General features: G+C 37.6%; 1 protein-coding gene across 4 annotated transcripts in view; it reads left to right on the top strand.

Annotated features, from left to right (window-relative positions):
• Window positions 1-26,578, top strand: part of CTTNBP2 (cortactin binding protein 2) — a 96,703-nt gene that overhangs the window by 16,901 nt on the left and 53,224 nt on the right. For 3 of the 4 annotated variants that reach the window (XM_063309510.1, XM_063309509.1, XM_063309511.1), the window contains exons 3-4: window positions 16,689-16,913; window positions 20,987-22,616. In XM_063309510.1, coding sequence (XP_063165580.1) covers window positions 16,689-16,913; window positions 20,987-22,616 — 1,855 coding nt within the window. Of the gene's footprint in view, window positions 1-16,688; window positions 16,914-20,986; window positions 22,617-26,578 lie in introns of those variants that run through there. The other variant, XM_063309513.1, reaches the window with a different exon arrangement.

Below are 26,578 nucleotides of genomic sequence, written 5' to 3'. Positions count from 1 at the left end.
AGCGTCTGCCATTCAACTTTAGTGATGTTTGTCAGCTGATGGCCCAGATAGAGATGTCCTTTCCCATTTGCATTAAAAACAATCCTCAAGCAATGCTGTAACTTACTTAGGAAGTATTGCAGCGCTTATGTAGACATACATGGAGTTGCACAGCCGTATTCCCACATTCATTGTGTAAATGCAAGTGTTTCCAAATCTCACTCTATTTGCCAGAATTAATAGAAATATTAATACCACCAACTGAGCATAAAAATGAAAATATTATTGTTTAAACATATAGAGCCCTCTGAATTAAAAAGAATAGTTTGTGGCTGACACTGCAGCTTAAAAAATACAAACAGCTTGTCAGAAAATCTGAAGCTTTAGAATGCTGTTTCAGTGTTATACCTGAAGGTCAGTGTCGCCCACTCAAAATACACTGTGTTCCATAATCGGTTATGTTTCTCTAATGAAGTAGCATGTGTGTAATAACATCTAAGAATAAGTAAATGAAAACAATATTGCATATACTGTATAACATACATTGTATATATACTGTACATGATCATCTTCTCTATATAGTACATTCCATGCTTTACAACTAGCTTGCATTTTGTTTAGTGTTTATGGTATGTGGTTAAACAAGAAGAAATGTTTTATGACTACCAATATACTGCTCGGTGGTGGTAGGAATACAAGAAATACTGAACAATTTTATCTTTTTGTTGTTGTTGTTATATTGATTTAAATAAATAGATTTAATCTTTGCATAGTATCTGTCTAAGATATTGTTACCAAGTCTACTTATAAGCTACTCTGAGTCTGCCTTTTGATATAAAGCAGAATCTAATATCAAGACCAAACTGCAAGGAGTTTCAAATACTTTGACCCAAATCCTGAAATCAGATGCATCACCGAAGTAAAAGATATGCACATAAAAACAATCCACACAGACAATTATACAGCCTGTTTCTGGGATAATTTATTGTAATTTAATTGTTTGAAGCATAAGCAAGCTCCAGAACTTTGTCCAATATTAACAGTAAAGTAAAAATGTCGAAGTCTTCAACTTGATTGATTATGTGCAAATTCTGATTTGTAAACTGGGAAATAATCTCAGAAATATATATATATATTTCTCTCTCCAGAGCCCTTCTCGTTTTACTTGCTTGTTTTAACCACACTTCCATGTGCACTGCTGCTAAGTGTGAGAAATGCTGCTCAGATAATTTCCCAAGTCATTGTGTATAAGGATTTTTTTTTTCCCACTTGGAAGTCCAGGTTGAGTTTTCTGTGTTCTACTATTTCCAAATACTAAAAAAAGGCACTTTGCCAAGAAGAAGAAAATAACGAAGTGCTGGTTGAGTAGAAAGAAGAGATGATGAAATTCAATGGAATTTATAAAAAATAAATGCTGAGGGGTAAGATTTCAGGGTTCCAAAAATGGCTTCTTATCTTTTAAAACATGATTTAAAGAGTGATGGGTGTGAACTTCCTACAATTTCATTCAACGTTATGATCATGTTTGTGAAAATCTTTTCAGTTTTCAAGCCAGAGTTCTAAGCAGACTTGTAATATGCACCACTTCTTCTGTAAAAAGCTAGAGAGATGTTGTATATTGCTTTAAAATCCATTAATTCCTCCTCCCTCATGTCTTCCTCCTTATCCAGACTGCATTTGTTGATGCAGTTAGATAATTTATTATGAAGCTGGGTCTTGGGAAAACAGTGATGTATATGAAGAACACTGCTAATTAAATAGGGTAAAATAGGATGCAGGCAGCCTTTATGCAACAGGTTAAAGATACATATAGCTTGAAGTGCAAATCTACTAACATACATACATACATACATACATACATATGTGTGACAATAAAACTGCATCTATTAATTTGCTTCATAGTTGAACAATTTTTTATGAGTCTTTTAGGGTAGCTGGCAAATTTTGAAAGAGCACATTGGGTTACAGCCATCAACCATTTTTATTTTGGGGATAATAATGAATCAGAGGCATTCTTGGTAATACAAGTGACATTTCCAGCATTCTGTCCTCCAAAGGAAAGCCTTTAAAAAACCATCAGGAGGGCTAGAAAGCCATGGAAAGAGAAGTTCCTATGGGCAAGCTGGTGTCCATGGCTCTTGTGTAGGGTTCCCAGACTTAGGTAATCACAAAGGCTGGATGTTATGAGTCTGTCCTCATGGAAGTTACTGCAAATAATAGCATGCTCCTCTTGGTGGACACATTTATTTGTGCAAGTAAACAGTGAAACATTGCCAGTTTTAGGCATTGCTATAGAAAAATAATGGTCATGAATAAATATGGGTGCATATCTGCATGAATGCCAAATGGCACGTTTTGACACAATTTGAACAAGATGGCCCCAAATGTCATGGGCGTAGCCCCATACTGTACCTATGGAGGGTAATTATCAAAATCAGGCCATTTTGTCCTGGTTAGGTTTACATTAAAATATTTTCCCCCCAGCAAGTGGCATTAATTGCAATTATTTTCACTTTCGTTGTTTTTTAGAAATGAAGTGTATGTTATTAAAAATCACAGTGTGTGTGTGCAACAAATCACTGCTGAAACCCAAGCTCTCAAGAACTTGCTCAGAGATAGCACTGTGTTTTAAAACAGCTAGGGAAATTACTTCAAAACTTATTGTTTGATTACTAGAACTGAAAGTTCTCACCTGAGAGTGTTCTATAGCCTACCTAGATATTTGAGTATGTTGACCTTGCTTCCACTGATCTGGTAGCTGGAAATGAGAGGCTTCCCATGGAGATTGTTAAAATAATATGTCAAGTTCCTCTATTGAACTCTTTGAAAGAAGAATAGATCTGCAATGAAGTGTCCCATGGCAACCTAAACTCTAATCCAGGCCTGGGAGAAGGTTTCCAAATAAGTCATCTTCTATAGCACAGGCATAATAAGATTATTCCTCTCTGTTATACCCATTCCACCCCATGCATGTTTCATTCAGGCACAGGATTGCTAGGGAATAGGAAGAAACTTTGACCTCCAACCCAGCACTCAGGATTGCTTTCCTGCTGTTAATAAAGGAGGTACTTCCTTTTTTTCTCCTTTCCTCTCCTTCCCACCTTAGTCATAGAGTGTTTCCTGCTGTTAATAAAGGAGATACTTCCTTTTTTTCTCCTTTCCTCTCCTTCCCACCTTAGTCATAGAGTGTTTTCGGAGCAACTAAGATTCACAGAGCCTGTAGAGGCAGTTGTAGTTGTTTCTTCGGTAGCCCTTCTGAAAGGGCTTCATGGTCAGCCATCAGTCCTCTCAACCGTGGGTATTGCACTGACAACTGATGTTCTCAACCTATCAATGGCTCCACTGGTAGCTTTTGGGGGAGAAGTGCAGTAACAAAATTTGAAAAATAAATAAATATTCTAGGAATAATAGCTACTGCAAAGTAAAGGCAACAAAGTAAGGTGCTGATGATGAAGAGAGAAAATCCTGGCTACAAAAGCAGGCTGCAAAACAGGCCTTCAAAGGGCTGCTTACCAGCTACAGATTATACAGGTAGTCCTCATTTAGCAACCACAAGTGGGACTGGCAACTCGGTCACTAAGTGAAACCATGACTGTGCTTATAATTTTACTTCAACTTTCCTTTGCTTTATAGACCTGCGAAGGTCATAAATGTGAAGGTTGGTTGTAAAGTTACTTTTTCATCACGGTCATAGCTGCAAATGGTTGCTAAACAAAGCAGTTGCTAAATGAGGGCTACCTCTATGTCCATCAACAAATTAGGAAGAAGTAACCTTGTTCATTGTGTTTAATACAGTTTTTAATTTCTTATCAATTACAGATGAATGTACTAAGGTCACAAAATGCTCTAATTGGTTTTATATTTTAGCTGTTCTTTTAAGGAGGGACTGGGGCAACTACCAGAGAGTAAGCATTTCAGTCCCTTTTTAACATTACCAAAATTTAAGAGTACCAAGTTAGAACATTGCTAAATCTGCTTAATAGCTCTCACCTTTGCCAGCCAGTACGTCCTGCCATTCTGGCAAGAGATGATGTCTACCTCTGACAAGCAGACAGGTTTGGAAAACTGCTTTAGACTGACAGGCAGGGGCTTGGTATAGAGGCCAAGAGGGACAGGAGGAAGAGCCTCTAACATGACAACAGTTAGAAAAAAGAGGACTGAGTCCAGGGCAGGAATGTAACATGAGTAAACATCTCAGACAAACCCTTTCCTAGTTCTCAGGAAGATAAAGAGAGGGAAGGGGGAAGTGCCTTCAGACTTGCAAGATTCTGATATTACATCTTTACAATAAAAGTACTGGCCTACATGACATTGGATACCTAGTCTCATCTCCCTTGAGGACTGATACTTGGTCTAGTTTTTCCCAGTCCTGTATGAAGATGCTGAGATTGTACTGGAGATCTACATAGAAAATATGCACTCTTAACTATTTAGATACAGATCTTCAGTTTAAAGTTCAGTATAACTTTAATGTATTTTTGCTAAATTTATGCTGGGATATGTCCCTTTCTGAATAAGAGATCATCCAAAGGCTTAGAATGGGGTAGAAAAGAGGACTAGCCTTGTGCTGGATTATTACACCATGCAAAGAACTGTAGCTGTAGTGGCCGCCAACATTCATATCCCATTGCTTGTTTGTTTGCAAAACTGAAAACCTCTTAATGAACAGTTTAGAAAACTTCTTTCCTGCCTTGAGTAGCTTTGTTTTAAATTTGAAATCGCTCCTTTCTCAAGCATTTCAAAGTATATCTCAATAAATTAATGCATGTACAAATGCAGAATGACTATTGATGCCTTTGTTACAATAACTCTAGAAGACATGCCATGCATTGGTTTTAGGATGCATATAATGCAAAATTAAGGTCTTTGTCAGAGGAAGCCAAGAGTGAAAGGTCTGTCTATTCTTTACAATCTTTCAGAGTACAAAGATTATATCTTGAATATGGTACAGTGGTATCTGTGAGTGAGCATTATCAGCTTTACTGGTTGAAATCAGAATCATGCATTGGATCAGGAAACCAAGAAACAATCACCTGCAGTAGCCCAGATGTTAGATATTCTTGCCTGTTCCTTTGTGTGTGTGTGTGTGTGTGTGTGTCTGTATCAGTAGACAGCTGCTGCTCTGGGAAGCGTTTTATCATATAAGCACTTAACAGGAAATGAAAGGCACTTCTGGATAAAGCTACCATCTAGAGACCTCAAGTGTAGTTTACTATTGTATGATGATATACAGTATATGCAGGCACACACATGCAGGGGTACACTTTCCACATGTATATACATGATCTTCATATAAATCTTAGCACTTCCATGCTATGCCGGCTGAGGCTGACGGGAATTGAGGTCCAAACTATCTGGAGGATATAGGCTTCCTACTTTGCTTTACTTTCACTGATCTGATAATAAAAATAGTCCCTAATTAACCCTGGATCTTTCTTCCTTCCTTGCAATATAAGATAGTCTAGAGGTGCACAACTTGGGCCTGCCAAAAACTTTGGCACAGGCCTCCAGAGACCCCAGAAAGTTGTTACCAAGTTTTAATGTAAAAGAACGTAAATTATGTAGTCATGTAAATACATGATTGGGGAATAATCATATCAACTACATTTAACTGCACTGAACATGTTACCTACTCGGGTAATGAAACATCTGCAAGCTCAAACAGCACCAGGGAGTCCACATTTAACTTTAGTTAAATTTAATGGAAATAATGTGAAATTAAATTTAGTTTTGATCCTGATTATACCTACTCCTTTTTGAAATATGGCCCTGGCATGTCTCAAGGCTGCATACTCTGCTTTAGCCCTTGATTTGAAAAATAATATACAATTCTTATATTTAACTAATTAGGATTTTCATTTTTTTTAATTAAGCAAGGCTATCCTTTTCTTTCATGGACTGCATTTTCTGTTGGCTTCATGAAACCTGACCATGAGCTGTGTCCCAAATACATATTATTTAATGTCATGTTTTCTATAGCTGATTTTTTAAGGCACCTGCTGTAATATAATCTGTCTTCTTGGGCAGCCAAAATTACTCATGAACTTTGCTTTCATTCTCCTCTTCTCATTTCTAACTGGCACCTGCCCTTTGGCAGAAGCAACTACATTGGGGTGGAGGAAATGATTCAAGCAAGATATAGGGTTTTATATGCATATACAGTATTTGAATATTCTTTTTCCAAGGTAGTTGCTACCTGTCTTTCATGGCATATAAATAGGAACTCTTCAGTCAAATTAAATTTGAGGGATAATTGACTCTAGCAAAGTATGCCTAACCATTTTTAGTGTTATCTAGAGGTAAACAGAGCAATTATCTCTTGCAGTAACAAACAAAGATAAAATATAATTGCAACAGTCAAATGGAACTTGAAAATCCCACTGAAATCAATGATACTTCAAGGGGTTTTACTTTTTGTTATAAAAAGTATGTCTGTTTTAAAATCCAGACTGCCTCACACAAGAGCTTGCCAGTAAAAAAGAAAAGTATTAATAAAATTAATTATTATTCAAAACAAAATAGAGGATTCAACTGCAAGTTTAGCAATAAAAAGTTTAGCAATAAAACATATCATTATTCTTTTACTCAATTATTCTTTGGAAGTAATAAAACTGCTTTAACCTAATAAATGAAATTAAGGAATAAGGGAAAGGCAGATCTCCCTAGAGGAATTCTTCAAGCTTTTTTCTGCCTCAGTGATAGTGTTCACCTATTCTACAGCATTTGCCCTGTTCACTGGAGGGAGAAAAAAGAGCAGGGACTCGATAGATAGCTAGGGTCTGTGTCACCCGGGGCAAACATGGATACTGCGCCCATTTTGGCACCCCCCACCAGCACTCATTTTGGCACCCCACCAGCGCAGCGCCCGGGGCACATGCCCCGATTGCCCCCCCCCCAGTTGCGGCCCTGTAGATAGCAGTAGTAATTGGTCTTCTTTGTGTGAAAGCAGGTGATTCTTGACATATGTCGGCCCCACACTCTTTACATACATAATTCCTTGTACTAGTCATAGGTCTTTGGAATTCAGATGAACACATTAATTCCCTCAAGGAATGCACTACAACAAATTCCATTATCATCATCACCATCATCTCATGGTTAGGATGGATAAACAGTATCAACTAGGTAACAAGTCTATTATCTGGGAGGAAGATGTTCCACAGTGCTTACTCTGGTTTCTCTTCAGATTGTATAAATATTTTGCCTTACTTCAAAATAAATAAATTTACTTACTCTGCCCTTGGGCTTTGAGAATGGGTATGCTATGTCTGAGCCGCAGCAATAGGCAACTTTGACCAATTCTGAGATCAGTCAAGCAGAGTTTGTGAATTGGGTGGAGGACTACCAGAGATGTCTGGGCAGTTGAAAAAACTGGTTTGCTATCAAGAAGGCTACATGTAGAGACATGTAGACACCAAAGAGTTGTGCTTGTCTCAAAGAAGTCTTTACTTTTTATTTTAAGTCAGGGAATAAAAATAAAATGATCAACATAGTAGAAACCCATGATGCAGCCCTTTCAGCAATACAGTCAATGATCAAACTCAGAAAAAGATATAGAAACTGCATTGTTCAACCTAAGTTAAAGATAACAGATTGGTGATATGCTAAATATTTAAAATTTATTCATGATGTGGGGAAAGGTAGCCAGGGAGAATATATTTTTCTCTCCCATAACATCAGAGTCCAGGTCATTTAACAGTTTTCAAACTGTTGTCTGTGGATAAGTCCTTGATTTATATTTAACCCAGTATGTGATTTTACTCCTGATTCCTTTGTCTGATCCAGCAGCTCTCTTCTTAGGGTTCTCAGGCACCCCACCCAGTGTGCATGGGATTAGGTGGCTTTCAACATCTGCTTATGAGGAGTAGGAGGGAAAGACTCATAACTGAAGGCTTACCATTGCAGTAAGTCTTCCCTGGTGTATTTTTCTCTGGATACCACAAAGAAGGTGTGGCTGATGACAATATCTCATGAACGACACTGAGTAATGATCTCCTGGATTGGTAGAGGGGAAGGTAGACCCTTGCTCAGATCAGCTCTAAAGCATTTAGAAGCATAGTTTATTGATGCAGGGCAGTGGGTTGAAAGAACGTCTGCAATTCAGCTCCTGAAATGTCAAGCACATATGTAAATGTCTCCTGAATACACGTAAATTACTCACAGTTTATTTTTGGTTCTCTCTGTAGCGTAGCTCTAAATTGCTTTCCAAGAAAACATGATATCAAAGTAGCTCAAATATTGCTTCAAGGCTTGCTATATACACTTTCCCCTCTCAGTAGGAATAATATAAAGACTGAATAGCTAAGAATATTTGACTACTGAATGCCAAACCCTGAGGTGTTTTCAGTGTTAAGTAGGAAACATGGAATTGTTAAAATTAATCTGGTGGACAATGGATAGTAATTTGATAGTCTTGTTGTTTGCTGGCAGGGTTCTTTGTACATTCACTACAGCTCTATACCACATAGATTTTCAGCAAGAGCAATTCCCCATCCCATCCCATCCCATATGCCACCCATTCCTGAAAGCTCTAGGTGGTTAACAATCAAAATCATTTCATAGACTCCTCAAAGTAAGTAAGCCCACGTATAATATAAACAAAATTTTATTTAGTCGTATCATCTAACACATGTTCCATTCCATTCCATTCCCTCCCTCTAGTATTTTTCATCCCACCCCCAACAGTCAGTGCTCTATATCATCTGGTCACATTCAGTCCTGTGTAGGCTATTCTGGACTCTTTCCCTTTTCTTTCTTAAAGAGGTTTTGTTCTTCTGCAAATTTGGTGATTTTTCCAAGCCTGCTGATATTTGCCAGTGCTATATCAACATGTGGATGAGGTTATTTTGGTTATACAGACTTGGATGAATACTGTAGTTGAATTTGCAGCTAGAAGAATGAATTTGCTACTTGATTATAGAATACAGACTTCAATTTATAGGAAAGGGAAAGCAAAGATCTAATAAGGGTAAAAACTGACATACATTCAAGAATAATGAGGCCATCTGTCAAGAACTGGACAAGATTGCAGGAATTATTGTCCTTTCCTTTTCTTTGGTTTGTGTTGTATGAACAGGTGTTGTTCAGGCACTAAGGCCAGTTTGAGTCATTTTTTATTCAGAGTCAAGAGAATAACTTGCCTCCTAATAAATGTTATTGGGACAGGGCAGGGAAGATGAGAGTCTTCTTCTGGATGGTTTACAGGAACACAAGTAAGGAAACAAAATGTTAGAATTGACTTTTCCACTGTGATATCTTACAAGCTTCCTTTAATCTGTTGGCCTCCAGATATATTAGACTTCAGTTCTGATAATTTCCAGCCAACTCAGCCATGCTGAGGAAACTAGAAGGAACTAAAGATTACAATTAAAGGAGAAGAATACTTGAATTTCACTCACTAATACAGAATGGAGCAAAATATTTTCACATTCAACATATTGAAGGATAGTTTTGAACAATGGACCCAGAAGTTAATTTTAAAAGTGTCTGCCTCTATAGATAGTCTGTGTTTCAAAGATGTTATGGAAGAGGAACAAGTTTTACTGGACAAGACTGAGACTGATCTGAAAGTGGATTTAAAAACCTACAAGAATGATATGGGAAAAGATGCTATACTGGACCTACCAAAAAAAAAAACCCCGGCTGATGTCTTAATAATTAAAAGGAATATACAAATAACAAACCAAGAGAGTTACCTGGATAATTTTCCTACAGTATATTAGATTACAAAAGAGGCTTGTTAAAGTTTTGAAGAATTTTGTGAAAAGGGACAAATAAAAAATGAAAAGAAATCAAGTTCTAGGACATTATTTGAAAGAACTGAAGATCAAGATTGTTAGAAGTAAAAGGAAGGAATATGAAGTTGGTTTATTGGATCAAGGTTAAAATAGATAAGTTGTTGTCTCTAGTAACCCTTAATGGACTTTTGCTGATGAGGACTGAAATGATGAGGTTTTATGGGTTTGTTTATAGATAAGAGATGGGATATGGGAAGAAGAGACCATTTGGGCTCAGTTACTGTCAAGATAACACCTGCATTTGTAACTAAAGAGTGATGATTATATATTTCACTGTTTTCCAGTAAAATAGAGGAAACTGCCTCTTGTTATCTCTATTACCTGTGATTAGAAGTATTTATAATTGACACATCCTTCAAAATAGATCCATACAAATTATTAACCCATGACATATTTAGTCTTATTTTAGTCATGAAAAAAGGATCCAGCCCTTGTAGAGACTTTATACCTAGTTACCTGGTAATTTTTGCATGACATACAGGATCAGATTAATGGCTTGTCTAAGACTTGCAGTATCAATGGTCAGTTTAGATAATAATCTTTCTGAATTAGAGTTTGAGGATATGATTTATTTTATGTGGATTATCAATATGGTTCACTACATTGGTTCTTCATGATTCTTTAAGTCCTGCCATCTGTTTTTTAAATTATTTCTTTAAACAGTTAGGCTTTTGTTTCGCATGTCTTGTTCACCATCAGGAATCCCCTAAATGTACTTGACCAGTCATGTCATTCTGTAGTGTTTATTTATTACTTTATCCATGCCTTCTGTAGATGCTAATCTTCACACAGCTCAGATTTCCTTGATCCTGGAGCACTGGAGAACAATTTGCAGGCAGTTCCTACATGTATTAATTTAAATGAAAATTGCTAACTGGCCTGGCTAAATTGAGAAATATGCGGTGTCGTTGATAGTACTGTTAGCTTGCTTGCTTTTAAATATACAATTTTGCTGAAGGAAATGCTACAGTGGATTTGCAGGGTATAAAATTCATATGAGGTGGAAAGCATATATAATATTAGCAAGGTAATGGAGAAGGGAAAGTAACCTGGATGTGGCCAAAATAATTTATTGAATGTTTGACAATTCCTATTAGAAAGTTGATTGATGAAGGCATACTTGATAATTAGAAAAACATTTTACGAGTTTTATTGATGCATGGTTGAAATGCTGATATTATGTTTAAAATACGTTTTTGAAATTCTGAATCTTACTGTTATTGATCATTTACTTTGTTTATTGTGAATTACTTTGAATACTTTTCATTTCTCTAACAATGTTTGTATATTGTGGCATGTATCAATCAAATCTTTATTACAGTCATGTTGTTGTTTATTCGTTCAGTCGCTTCCGACTCTTCATGACTTCATGGACCAGCCCACGCCAGAGCTTCCTAATTGTGGCATGTATGTGTAGATGAAACTGGAATGGATAACCTAGCTCATGTTTAGCCAGAATTCTAATGCCAGAGTCTATAATATTTCTATTCAGCTATTTGCATATTTGCCTGAATATGCAAAATTAAAAGTCTGTAAGGGAAAAATACATGTTCAAATCTTGCCTCCAGTTTCCCCATGAGCTTTTTTTTAGACTTTTGCATGTTGAGTGCAAAGGCTTTGAAAGGGCTTCAATCATATTTGTTGGAATACACATGAGATTTAAATATTTGGGGAATTTGCATGAAAGCTTCCATATTCATTTTTTGCTGTCATGCCTTCAGCTGAATACCCATATTTGGTTAATCAATCAAAACCTGGTTGTATTGGAGATCAGAGGTAAAGCTATGGTGTCATGGTGCCAGTAAGGGCAACCTACCACAGAGCAAAGCTATAATATTTGTGTATATCCTTGTAATAATCACAAACAATATGTTATTTAATAATTATGATTTTAAAAATTCAAAATTAACATTAAGAAAGACATATTAAAGAAACATAACCTGATTTTTCTTACTGCCTCTGTACTTTAAAAAAGCAAACTTTTTGAATTGAGGTTTACTTGGCGACCACTATTCCAGCTAATTCTCCAGTGAAATCATAATTGTATATGTAGCAATATTCTGTTACTATGGAAGCAAATGTGATAAAACATGTGTATTTGTAGAACTTCAGAGCAGTCTTGGCTATGAAAGAGGGAAAACAGCTGAAAAGTGTGCATTTTTTTTCCTTTCTCTTATGCTCGATATCATGGAAATTCATTTCCTTTGATCAACAAGAAAACATTTATTCATGACCAAGACTCCTGTAAAAACATATATTTTAAATCAAATATTCAAAGCAAATAAGTTGACACTGTATGTGATTGTATAATATAATCTCTGGAAAGTGGCCTCTGATTCTGATGCTAACAAAGGAAAATGACAAATACTGAAATCTAGTGTTAGTTATCTTGGACTCACATTTTCTTCAGAAATTTACCTCCTGGCACTTCTTTCTTTATAACTCTGCTTCTTTTGAAATCTCAATTTGATCCTGATTTGATTTATTTTGTAGGTTAAGAACAAATAATAGTTTTTCAAGTTCAGACAAAAATAGGAAACTATGGTTTGTCCTGTCATGGAGACAGAAGTTTTTCTACTTTTCCTTTCCTGTTCAAAGACTGGATCTTCCCACAGCTCATTGCTCATAATTTCAAATATGTGTTGGGCTACAATTCCCAAGGAGTTTGACCTAAATTATCAATGCTAGAATACTATTTTGAGGATAACTCAGTGCAATACTGGTGGCAGGGTGAGGGAGGCAGACCTTCATGAAAGCAGTACAGGCAGTCCTCACTCAGCGACCACTTGTTCAGTGACTGTTCAAAGTTACAACAGCATTGAACAAAGAGACTTTCGACCGGTCCTCAAAGTTGCAGCCGTTGCAGCATCCCCACAGGCACATGATTGCAATTCAGGCACTTGGCAACTGGCACGCAATTGCAACGGTAGCAGCATCCCACGGACACGTGATTGCCATTTGCAGCCTTCACTGCCAGCTTCTGACAAGCAAAGTCAGTGGGTAAGCCAGCAGGAAGTCTCAAATCATGGTCATGTGACATCACACTGAACAACTGCAACTGGAACTGCTTTCATAATTCGGCATGGTCACGAATTTTCTCTTTATAACCATGTCACTTAGCAACAGAGTTGTTGGTCCCAATTACGGTCATTAACTGAGGACTACCTGTATCTGTGAGGCTGATGGAATACAAATTAAGGAGGAATGTAAAATCTTTGTTTTACAAAATTTCTTGTAAGCCTTAAAGATAAAAACTGTGTTCTGTTCTAATTTTTTTTTTTCACATATATGTTTTAATGTCACTTTAGCATGCTACATTTCTGCTAAGTTCATATCCATTTTATTTACATGAAAAATGTAGAAGCAAGATAGGTGAGTGGCCTGGTCCTGTCTTCAGGGAGTAGAAATTGTCGAGGTAGGAGACAGTTTTTCTTTGCTTCATTCCATGGGAAGGTAGTAATAATACTGTTCCTGATGTAAAATGGACAATAGAAAATACTGTATGTTTCTTAGGTCTACTCAGAATAGACCTAGGTCTGTTTCTTCCAGGAATATCTAAGACATAAAACAATTCTGCACTGAGATTCCTAGTTAAATAGGATCAGTTAAGAAGCAATTCAGTAGCTGCTGCCCTCCTCCTCTTTATTTTTTTTTTCTTTTTGTTCTAAAGGGCAATTCTTTACCGAAACTCATATGAACAGTACAGTGGAAAAATACATATATTCAAGTTTATGCATGAATCTGGTACCTTTCTGAACTTGTGTATATTTCTATGCAGTGAATTTCTTATGTCAGAAAGAGGTTGGGCAATTTTTGACGACTCTTCTAACTGTGTAATTCTAACTGCATAATTAAAGCTTCAGCAAGAAAAATGTATTTCTAGCTGTTTGCTTATTCTACGACTGAAACAACTGTGAAATAGCCAGACTACATAAACTAGATATGTGCTTGTATGATTATAAATGTCAGGACCTTTTGGTATAATGCTTTACTGTTCTTACTCTCTTACCATATTTTTGTCTAGTATGTCAGCAACAAAATCAGCATGTGTTCTGGTTGATGGGAAACGTTTTAAGATTTTTGAAACGCAAGGTGCTTGTGAGTCATGTAAAACTGATTTTTTTCTAGAGCCAGCCAAAGATTTTATTACCATAAAAAGACAAACTAAGCATGTTTTCACTAGAAAATGTTCCTTAAGCTATTTGCAGGGACAGTGTTTCAGGAAGTTTCCAGTGAGTTCTAAATTTGTATGTTGATCTTGAAGGAAGCATTGGGTTTAGATGATGGCATTCAAAGAGAGGAACGTTTGAGTATTTTTGAGAAGGCAAGGAGTTTTTAGACTGCAATTTCTCTATTTTTTATGTGCAAAACTCTAACCTGATGAAGTGTGACCTGCTTTTCCTACCCTGTCTCTGCTTGTTAGACTTATATTGTGCCTTTCCTTCAGGAGCTTGAGGTGGTGTATATAGCATTGCTTCCTCCAGTTTTTCCCCACAAGAACCTTGTGAGGTAGGTTGGGTTGAGAGCTAGTGACTGGCCCAAAATAATCCACCATGGCTCAGGATGGACTTGAACTTGGGTGTCCCCAGTCATAGTCCAGCATCTAAATCACTGTACCACATCTGTCAAGCAATTGTTTGGCTGACATCTTTCTTTTATTTTTTTTAAAATAAATATCAAGGAAATATTAAATTTTCTACCATATGTAGAAGGCAAAGCATTCTGGACATGTATTTCATAAATGCAAACAGATGCTGGATTTTCATGTCAAGGTCACAACAATGCTTGTCTCTTGTTTAGCCTTGGGGCTCTGAACAGTTAGTTCAGGATGCTTTTCAAATAAGGTGTAGTTCTTTATGGCCCAGGTTGATCCTATGGTTACCAGAAAAATCCATCTTTGTAGAGTGCACAGCCCATGGTGTTCCTGGCAGCTGTGTGATCTTCTTTAATTCTGGCCAGTCTAAGAGTTCATAGAATACTAGAAAAAGTCTGGAGAATAGAGCTTGAAGCAGAATGACTAACACTACAAAGTGGGAGTAGGGACTGGGTCTTAGATTCCAGAAACTGCATTTGGTTATTGCTTTCTGCAGATATGAGGAGAATTCCAAGGCTATGAAAAGTCCAAATGTTGGCATTAAAATTCTGATTTTTACTTAAAAGTCCCACCATGTCCTTTTGGATTTATTAAAAATCTTGTAAGATTGGGGTTGGCCAACTGTCTGGGCATTCCACGGGGGCTATTCCATAGAGAGGAACTACATGTGTAAACTCCTTGGATTTAGATCCTGATTAGACATGGTTGTAGATATTGAGAGAATCCTATGCATTTTGAATGTGGGAAGCATCCTGGTTCCCTATAGTTGTTTTGGATGACATATCCATTAGCTCCTAGACAGCACAGTTAGTAGAAATGGTTTGTTTGAATTGTAGTTCATAAGGAAGGCTTATTCGATGTAGTTCCAGGTTGTCTACCCAATTGTGGAAAAATGGGGACATGTGTCTGCTATCTCTTTACTTCACAACATCATGGGTAATAGCAATACCCAAACAGTGTTTATGCTCAACTCTGCCAATCCACTATCCTGCCATGTCCAAATCTAAGCCATCCTAGCGCCACCACACCTTTTCCCAACAACCTCCTCACCAGTCCTAGTTTTTAAATGCTGACACCACACTGGCATTATATCTCCCTAATTCACTCATTCTGGAGAACCAGGAAGTTCAGCAGATCTTTTGTGAAAGTGAAGATGCCTGCTACATGCAGACTGATCTGCAGACTTACATGCAGACTGATCTGTATTTGTCCGTTTTTGGTGTGTGTGTGTGCTCTCTGTGTGCTCTCTCTCTCTCTCTCTCTCTCTTTGTGTGTGTGTGTGTTATGCATGTAAAAAATAATTTGCCTGCAGTGAGTTTACTGAAGAGGAGCAGAGTTGACCTTGGAGAAGATATGTGGCAACCTTTAGTAAAACATGAGCTTAGCCCAGGGAAACAAGAAAGTGTGAGAAGGAAACTAAAGATTGCCCCACCTTGACTCTCTTTGGTATACCAATCGAAGAGATCTTTAGTATAAGAGGGAAGGAAGGGAAAATGCTGCCAAGCTTTCAAGATTCTGTTATTAAAGTCTATATTAATAGAATTTAGTATTGCTTGTGGTTTCAATTTCCTGACCTGGCCTACCTTGAAGGGCTGACATATACTTACATATTGCTTGTCCTACACTGAATGTTACATATCCTAATAGCATTTGATTCCATTCCTCATATTTTGAAATTACTAATTGGAGAACAATTATTTTTATATCCATAAGACTGATTAAAAAACACTGCTGACTCCAACTGAAATATGCTTATCCTTTCTTCATGAACACTCTTAAAAATCTTGGTTCTACAAGGATACAGGAATGCAAGTGGTGCAGGAGTGACTGGTCATTCCCTGTGATGTTAGCCAAAGACCTTGGTTTGCACAATTTTTTTTAAAAATGAAGAAAATGATTAGCATTTTTATTTGAAGATTATGCAGAAAGGGATGAAAATCTATTTGCCTTAGGAGCAATCAGACATTCACAAGCATTACTTTAACAATCTTGAGAATTTGTGAGCACTTTTTATTGATACTTTAAAAAATCCTATTTACAAAATAGTGACTGTCTCTCTGTTAATAGCTATTTTTACTTTCTAGTATTACTTAGCATGCTTCAAAGGAATGACCTGTCATAGAGATAACTGTCCTAAAACCTACATATTCTAAAACGCATTGACTTATTGTTAAAGACACTGAGATAATTTGTAGTCATCTGAATGTGTAATTGTTGATTGCCCTATAGTAGCAGGTATATACGATTCTTGAGTCTGTGAACATATCATTTAACTATCCTCTAATTATTTGTGTTTATCTCTCTATTTAATACTTCAGGCACGGAGGAAGGAGGTTTTTATCCAGGAACGGTACGGCAGATTTAATCTTAGTGACCCATTTTTGGCTCTGCAGCGAGATTATGAAGCAGGGGCTGGTGCTAAAGAGAAGAAGTCCATCTGTACCAATCCACTCTCTATTTTGGAAGCTATTATGGCGCACTGCAGAAAAATGCAAGAAAGGATGGCAGCTCAGTTGGTTACTGCAGAAAATAGGCAAAAGAAGGTATCCTTTCTGCTGTCTTCTTTTCTGGTTGCTTACTAGGAAAAATAGGTGTGGTTTTTTTTTACTTACATCAAAATAAACTTCCTTTTTAGTGATATTACATGTATTTTATTATTGATGGTGAAATGTTAATGGAAAAGTATGGTCTAATTTACAGCTAAGAAAATAATTCTACTGAGATAATTTTAGAACTACTATCATTCACAATTATAGATGGCATATTAGTGTACCCCTTCAAAATCTTTCAGATGTAATTTTGTTGTACAGCATTCCTATTTAGTAGATCATAGCAGATGTACTACATCTGAGAGACAAAAAGTATCTTCTTAAAGGCCACCTTTTTGTAAATGTACAGGTAGTCCTTGCTTACCGAATGCCTTGTAAAGCGACTATTCAAAGTTATGAAAGTTGAAAAAAAAAAAAAGCTTTGTGACCAATCATCACATTTATGGACATTGAAGCATCCCATGGTCACATGACTGCTATTCAGGCACTTCGCAACCGGCATGCATTTACAACCAGCACAGTGTCCCAGAGTCACATGATCACCATTTGCGTGCTTCACAACTGGCTTCCAAAAGCAGAATTAATGGAGAACCTGGAAGTGAAATTGCGAGTTGTGGTCATGTGATGTCTTGCTTAACAACCGAAGCAGAAGTGAGGTTGTAGGTCCATTGTGGTCACATGATGTTTTGCTTAGCAACTGTGGTGCTTAGCGGTGGAGTTGTCAGTTCCAATTGTGGTCGCTAAGTGAGGACTACCTGTATAGCACATTGGAAGTAAAAATTTCTTGGCTTATAGCCTGATATGGGATGGCATTATAGTGTTCCTCTGCTATAAAAGAACAAATCACATTTCCAACCTGTTGGCCTTTAGATGTGTTGGATTACAACTCCAGATAACAACTTTGATTGATTATGTGCCATCAAGTTGGTGTTGAATCTTAGCAATCACATAGATATATAGATTTTCTCCATGAAATTGCCAACTACTGACTCACAAATCCCAGTATCACTCATCATTGACCATTAGGCTAAGGCTGATGGAATTAGTTCAAAAACATCTGGACAGCCATTGTTTCATCAGTTCTGCTCTAAATTTTAGGAAATTATTGTTCTAAGTGTTAGTACTTCCATGTCCAGATACCTTACCAAAAAGATGCAGAAAAGCAAATACCTCAAGCTGTCAAGATGTTTCTTCTGCATTAGAGATCATGGAAGGCCTTAACTTCCCATTTTCCCACTCCCATTATCAAAGGGAACATTAATGCACAAAAAGGAAGATCCTCCATTCGTTAATGTGCCTTTTCGTAATGCAGAGGGGAAGAGAGTGGAGATGATAGTTTGTGACTGACATCCAACCTTTAATTTAATAAATTGAATGTTGAAGGAACTAACATTATTTCTTTTTAATCTAAGTATTACCTCTCAAAAAAGATATTCTCCCTTCTCTTATTCCCATCCTAAGGTTCTGCCATCATCTAAAGCAAATTTAATTATGCTTCTTGCTGCATTTTTCACCCTTTCACAAATGGAATTCATGTACAGCACATGATTATTGAACTCATAATCTGTAGTCAAGTTGCAGCCCTCAATTCAAGAACAGTGTTGAAAGGCAGGCAGAAGGCAAAGTGACCACTTTTTGAACCTGGCTAAGGTCATAGCTTTGCTACAAGCTAAGAACTAACAATAACACAATCTGTCTGATATAGCTGCTGATGGTTGACAGCTCAACGAAATTAGATCAGTTGTGTGATACCTGAAGCCAAACTATCTTTGGACTTTATGTATGTATATTTTGCCAAGTTATTAAAGATAAACATGCTTAATACACTGTTTTGTATACTTGCAGATAGCTGCATTGCAGTTCTACTAATAAAGCAAAGACTCAAATGGCTAACATTTAAAATATAACACTCTGCTATGCTTCTCTGGATTAGAGAGATTAAACAAGCATGAACCAAATATAGGGTTTCCAAGGTTTGATCTAGAAAGATGGTTAATATTAGCACTGGATTATATGAAAGCAGGAAGTTTGAGCATCCTCAACTGAAAGTCTGATAATGGGTTGATAGGTAAGAAAAGATCCAGAACTTACTAAATCAGTCTTTTCCAAGCTGTTTAGAACTGCAACCCCTATATACATTGATTATGCTATATAAAGATACTTGGAATTGTATCAAAACATCTGGAAGATCCAGGTTGGAAAGAATTGTCCTTGATGGGATCAGTTATCTGGGATCAAAACTCTCTGTGACAGAGAAGAATAGAATTAGATCTATAAAAAAAATGGTTCAATCATACAGAAGATCAGGCAACTGGCAAGGTTACTTCATGTGTAATGCAAAATCTGTATAAGGTAAAATAGAAGAAATGGCCACTTGCCCATTTCACAAACCCACCTTTCCTCCTGTAATGTAATCTAGTAGGTGAATGTAAGGTGGTATAGTATTACAAACACTTATTTGTGATCTATGATCCTTTTGGATACATGTATTTAGTTTAGACTCAACAATATAGGTTAAAAGGGGATAAAATTGACTCTTGGGTTAGATCTTCTTGTTATTTTTCATATAATCTAATTTTCATTCTCAATCCAGTTACAAGACACATATAAAAATGTGGTCAACCCAGTCTGTAACAATCTCACAATATAGTATGTTAAAAACCATCAAACCATTGAAAAAAGGCAAAACTAAAGTAGATCAATCAGGCAGCCTACCACTGTAAACACCTTAATGGGGACTAAGGAATCTTTCAATTTTTCCTTCTGAGTTTCATTTTTTAAATAAATTGTTTAAAAATTATCAAAAGCTATCTGTCCTCTTTTCTTTTTCACCTTACTCAACATTTGTGTAGTACAATATGATTTTAATACATTTAAGTGGCTTAGTGTGTGTAATGTAGACATTTTTGAGGGGTTACTTTTCTACACATGAGAAAGCTGCTGGGCTGGGGTGGCTGTGGCTTCACTCTGTGCTGCAGCTCAGGGACTTCTTGCAGCCCCAGAGCCACAGCGTGCCAAGAAGTCCGTGAGCCACAGTGTGGCAAGCAGCCCCAGAGCTGTGCAGTTCTGGGGCTGCTTGCCGCCCCACACAGCAGGGTGCAGAGTGGCCAAAAGGGCAGAGGTGGGGGAGAATAGGTGGTTGGGGGGAGCTGAAGGGGTGGCAGTCCCTTACCTTGGAAGAACCAAGGCTCGGAGCTGGGAAGGACCAGCCCAGGAATGGCTTGGATTGGAGTGGGTCCTCGGCTAATGACTGGTGAGATTCAATTAACAACAGCAATGGGGAGTGCTGGGATTGCTGTCACTAAGTGATGCAATCATGTGATGTTGTGCTTTATGACCACATTGCTTAGCAACAGAAATTCCAGTCCCAATTGCTGTCATAACTTGAAGACTACCTGTACTTTTATTTGTGTCCCTGTCACACTTATTAATGTGGTCTTGCACTTGTGAAGGCTGATACCTCAGAGAACCTGTCACCTACCACAACAGACTAAAAGGAAATTGATGTGCCCCTCAAAGAGTGCAGGGCTAGGAATCTGTTACCAAGCCTCAGTGCTGAAAATACTGTTAATGTCAGCCAGTATTTCCACATAATGGCACCATGATTCCTATTATGATGATGGCATTGTGAGAACTGGAGTAGCCATGTACACACCATCTTATCTGGAGGTATAACTTGATAGTCCTGGGCAAACTACTCTACCTAGGAGACTTCTGGTAACTGCTAGCAATCCTGAGGTACAGTTACTCCTTAGGGAGAGAGGTATACATTTGAGACACAACTGAAAATATAGGTTCATAGTATTGGGTTGAATAGTACATTTTTAATATTTACTAAATCAAAATAGTAAGAGAGCACAGAGAGAGCACTGAGACATTTTTATAAGCGTTTTCCTTACTTATTTGTTTGAACATTCTGGAAAACCAGCATAACAAAATCTTCCATCCTCATTGAAAACGGAGTATAGCAAATTTTTAATTCAAGTTCCATTAATGTTTATGAGTATGCACCCAAAATACCTCGAATCTTTCTTGTGGTAACAAGGCTCTTCTGCCTTTCTTCGTAGTTGGAAATGGAGAAATTGCAGTTACAAGCACTTGAGATGGAACACAAGAAGCTCTGTGCTCAGCTGGAGGAGGAGCGTGGCAAGAACAAGCACGTTGTATTAATGCTAGTGAAAGAATGCAAACAATTATCCAGCAAAATGGTAGAAGAGGCCCAGAAGTTAGAAGAAGTCATGGCCAAATTTGAGGAAGAGAAAAAGAAAGCCCGGGAGCTGGAGGAATCTCTTGCCATGGAGAAACAACGGAGCACGCAGATGGAAGCCCAGATGGAAAAGCAGCTCTCTGAGTTTGACACAGAACGGGAGCAGCTGCACTCCCGCCTTAGCAGAGAAGAAGCTCACACGAGTGACCTCAAAGAAGAGAGGGAGAGGATGAGGAAGACAATTGAGCAGCTGAATAAGGAAAGTGATGCGAAACTCCACCTTTCGCTTCCACGGAGGACTAAAGAGAGAGGCTTCGTTTCTGTCTCCATTGGAACAGAGGGACCAATTTTGAGGACGCTTTCCTGCCAGACAGATGCAGTGTTAATAGACAGTGGAATTGAAAGTGTTAGAAAGTTGCCTTTAACAGTACCCATAAAGCCTTCAACCATCCACCCTTTGCTTTCGGGGCACACAAAAGTGAATGTATCCTCCAATGCAGCATTTGTGAAGCCCATCATTGACAGGCATTCTTCCTGCAGTGACCTGCTCCTATCCCCCGTAACTTCTAGCCTATCTCATGGTCAAACCCGAATTGAGGAGAATGGACCAATGGCTTCGCCCGACTTAGCAAGTCTGCCTTCCCCATTTCTGGATCACGTTGCATCCACTCCCAGTGTTGCACCTCAAAGCTACCTGCAAGCATCATCTGTTCCTTCTCCACATTCTCCGTCCACCAGCGCTACTGGGCATCAAGGTCTGAACCCACGGGTCCAGGCTGCCAGATTTCGATTTCAAACCAATGCTAATGATCAAGACCAAAATGGAAACACGACTCAAAGCCCTACATCAAGAGATGCCTCACCCACAAGTCGAGACAACCTAGTTGCCAAGCAGCTGGCTCGGAATACAGTCACCCAAGTCCTTTCAAGATTCACTAGTCCTCAGGGTGTGGCACCTGGACGTCCAGGAATGTCACATTCAATAGATGTTGGCACTTATCCTCCCCCAGTTAGTAGAATGAGTTTAAAGACTCCCAGTGTTTCAAGGATTGACAGAGGAAACCCCCCGCCTATTCCTCCCAAAAAGCCAGGCCTTTCACAGACTCCTTCTCCGCCGCACCCACAGCTTAAAGTAATTAACCCTAATGTAGGTGCCAAAACTGAGGGCAAAATCCTGGTTTCACCTTCTTCCTGTTCACCTCAAGGAATCAGGGTAATAAATGAAGAGGTTATGTCTAGGTCCTCGCCACAGCTGCCACCAAAACCAACAATAGATTTATCTGTGGCATCTGCAGGCTGTGCCATACCATCCATGGACATGCCTCAGGTGGGTGCCTGGCCTTCCCAGTCCCCTGGACTGAGCCAACCTGCATGTTCCGAAAGCTCCTTTGTCATTCCCACCACCATTGCCTGTAGTTCTTCCATAAACCCTCTTAGTGCTTCATCCTGTAGACCATGTGATTCAGACAGCCTCCTGGTAACAGCATCAGGTAAAGGGTGATACACCCTCTAAACGCCTTCCTTTTTTTTTACATTGTCATATAAATATATATTTTTCCATAGATTCATTTTCCCTAAGATTCTCTTTTGCCTTTGCCTTTGTCTTCTTTTTTTTTTTTTTCCTTTTCCTGTGTCATGTTGCACTTCCACTTAATGCCTTTCTAAGTTTCAGGGGTATGGGAAATTCATTTGCTTTCATAGATTCTGGTTATTTTGTGTGGCCAAACTTTTTCTTTTTTCAAAGAAGTTGAAGGAATGTTTTAGAGGCATTGTCTTAAAATTAGAAGTATTCTTCATGTGTTGCTTGGTGTTGGAACATGGGTGGAGGTCCGGCTGTTTAATCCTTTGTAGTTCTTTCCTCCCTAAGAATTGAGGGTACAGGCCATTCTTAAAAAACCTCTCCCTGAAAAAAAACGGACCAAATGAAGAGAAAGGTCAGAAAACCCTTTATTGCTCCTCACCAATCTTTGCTTCATCTTCCTTAACTGCTTTATCTGATAAAAGAAAGCTGCCAAGAAACATAATGATGTTTTAACTATGATTGAAGCATTTACACCTTGCCCTTTTGGGAAAGAAGTACTGCTCCTGAGTCAGTTATAGCATTTAAAAATGACAATTTCATAACAGTAACAATACAAAACAAATTGGCGAAAGAGAATAGGTCAACTGTTCTCTGTTGTCTGCAATAAATCTTTAGCAACTGTTTTAAAACAGCAAAGGAAGGGAAGACTACATTCCCTGAGTGGGATAAGGTAGGGATATTTTTTAATGAAAATACCTTGTTGGTTTTATTTATGGTGTGTTTTCTCTACTTTTCTGTAATGCCATAGATTTAATTTATTTCTATATCATTACACAGTCAGTGCAGTTTCCAAGGGAGATTTGCATTAAGGGGAATGAGGGCAACCAGGCCACATTTACATCATATATTCTTAGTGGCTTGAAAGATTTCTGAAAGATACTGTGAACACCAGGTATTTGATTGGTGGCAAGCATCTTATAGGTTGAGCCCTGCTTTATTCTTTGGGCAGGGCACTGATAGGATCATGCAGCCTGTGTTTCATAACAGTGTCTGCTTTAATGAGCCTCCCTTGGCTTTGAACTGAAAGTCAAGTTTGCAATAGCTAGCATCCTTACTGAGTGTGTCCAGAAGAGTCACATGGGGATTTTTGTAAAATAGAAGCTATCCCACAAATATTTGTCATGAGGAAACCTTTCTTTTCTCTTATCAGTGCTGTATTAATGTAATTTTCTGAATGAAGTTTTACAATTTTAAGAATAAATATAGTTCTGTAGTTTAGCATGATATGCATATAACTAATTTGATCATGCTTACTGCACATCTAGCCCCTATTCCTCAAAATTTTGAAATATCAATTCAAAGGTCAAAAAATTATCACTCCTCTTATGAAGAGCACGTTCTAATTGTAATCTGGAAAGTGATGCTGCACAGCAAATCTTGGGCAGCATGACTCTTAAGTGCCTAGGGTCTGATACGACTGGAGAATAATCTCTAAAATATTCAGGATTGCTCTAATATTTGGGTAATGTATATGGAAATAGGGACATATAAGAAAGTATTCAGTGGCTTTGTTGTAATTACACACCTTTTTCATGGTGGGACTTTTAGAGGCATTGCAAGGCTTTTTAATATCAACCAGTTTTTGGTTGACTGGAAATGAAGCAGGAAAGCACTTCATTTTCCAACAATTTTTACTGATAATTTAATGTCATATTTACATTTTCTGTAAGGACAGACCAGGAGAGGGCATGTGCTTTTCTTGCATAAGGCTTCTACTTCCACCTTTCTGGTTGGAGAATTGCTGCAGTTAAGATAGAACTGAGTGAATTGAATCCATGGTCTGATTCAGTGTATTATGCATTTGGTTTCTTATAAACTCTTTGGGAAGATAGAAACAATAAGGTAAATAAAATTAAGTAACAGTTTGTTAAAGTTTTCTTCTGTGTGATAAGATAGATCACATTTGGGGTCCCTGTCAAGATTTAGTAACATTTAGAACAAGTCATAAATGGGTTGTATTATTTTTATGAATCACTGTATACAGTACTTAGTACTATAATATAGTACTTATGGAAATTTACTAATAGATCTATAGAGCAGTCTGCTGTAGTGCAACTGAAAATGGCTATAGGGTTGTAGCCATAATTATTCTTTGCCACTTTATTCACAAAATCCTTACACTCCCACACATTTTTTTTAGTGTGCAATATTCTGAGAAAATGCTGTTTTTGTTTGCCTGCCATATATTTCATGCTTCTGGAAATCAGCTAACCAGATAGTTATCTGGTTAGTTTGCGACTTATTAATGGTAACTGCTGGCTTCAATTAAGCACAATTATTTTTTCAGTCTAAAATGGTTTACAGTTCAGTCCCAAACTGTTGAAACTCAGTGTAAAGTTCTAGCGCTTCATTACATGTCAGGTGTTTTTCAACTGAAGGTAAGTTAATCATTCTGAAAGGATTCATTAGATTAATCAGCTAGCCATAAAGGAATTTACTGTAGTTATGGTTGGGTTTAATGTTTTGCCATATTTTTATTTATGAATGTGATAGGAATTAATAAGTCAAACATGTTTTTGAGCAATTGCTTCTCAGTGGTAAAATCAGACTTCAAAATTAGTTATGAGTCTGTTTAGTTTTGATAAAGCCAGAATTATGTAACTTTTAAAATGCCTCTTCATCAATTAATAACCAAATGGTTCACATATTAACTGGCCCTCTGGGGGTGTGAAATACCATTGTTGCATTTTCACCCTAATACTATATTTACTTTTCATGTGATGATTGTAATTCCACATGGTTTGAGGCATTGTGATCCATTCCCACACTTGTGATGTCACAGGAGCTGAGGGTTTCACCCAACTTCATGAGATGGTTGGTCCTGTCCTATATTGTTCTTTTAAGATAGTTTTTTTCCCCCCTGCAGTTTGAGAAAAAGAAAGAAGAGAATGTCAGACAGTGAAAATGAGTTACCAGAGAAATAATGGCTATTCCCATTCACTTTGAGCTCTGGCTTCATAAACTATGGAATTTTCTACCTCTGAGAAAATGAGACTTGGCAGAATAAAGATTGTCCATTGGTGCTTTAGCTTAAGTTATTAAAGTGTCCAGAAAAAAAAAGTGGGATGCTGTGTTTTGGACACTCTGCATTTAAGCAATACTACTTGCTTACAGGAGTGCATTTTGGCTGCTTTTTCATCCATGCAAAGTCTCAGGAAAAGGTTTTCCATATCACCAGCCATTTGTTCCTTTTAGCTCAAATTACCAGAGATTGAATATGAGACCTACTGCATGCAGATCATATGCTCTGTCCTTGTGCTAAATGATTGCTTCCTTAGGCCTGGGTCAGCTAAAACCAAAAGTGTACATTGTGGGATAAGACAGAAATATATTTTATTATTAATATATTATTATAATAATATTATTATATATTATATAATAATAATATTATTATTATTTTGAAGAAGGATTAAAATGAGTGCACTTGTCTTTCTAAAGTGCTACCATGATCCCAACAATCACCATAGCCCCGTGTAGTCCATGTACTCATGTAGTTGATCTTAGTACAGGGATTCAGCATTGCCCTATGCACATAAGCTCAAGATTATCACAAAAAAAGGATGGAGAGATACCCATCAGTGTACATGTAAACTGATCCTGAATGCATTCAGATAAAAGTTTTGAGGCATGACTGTCACAAGTAGGTATGTGCCACCTATTCCCAGCTCTGAATTCAAGATAAATTACTTACATAAAAAAGCAGCCAACCCTTAGATTTGTTACAATCAAGGTGAAAATTTGATAGACTTATGGGTATGATATTTCCACATGCTGTCCAAGATACTTTTTTTCAGTGTTAAGGGTACTGTATATCTGAACGCAACTGAGTATTCTCAGTGATAATTTAAAATGAAGTTGGCAATAGGACCA

Source organism: Candoia aspera, chromosome 7 (assembly GCF_035149785.1).
Source record: "Candoia aspera isolate rCanAsp1 chromosome 7, rCanAsp1.hap2, whole genome shotgun sequence".
Classification (NCBI taxonomy): Eukaryota; Metazoa; Chordata; class Lepidosauria; order Squamata; family Boidae; genus Candoia; species Candoia aspera.
This window is presented reverse-complemented; position numbering and strand designations above follow the sequence as displayed.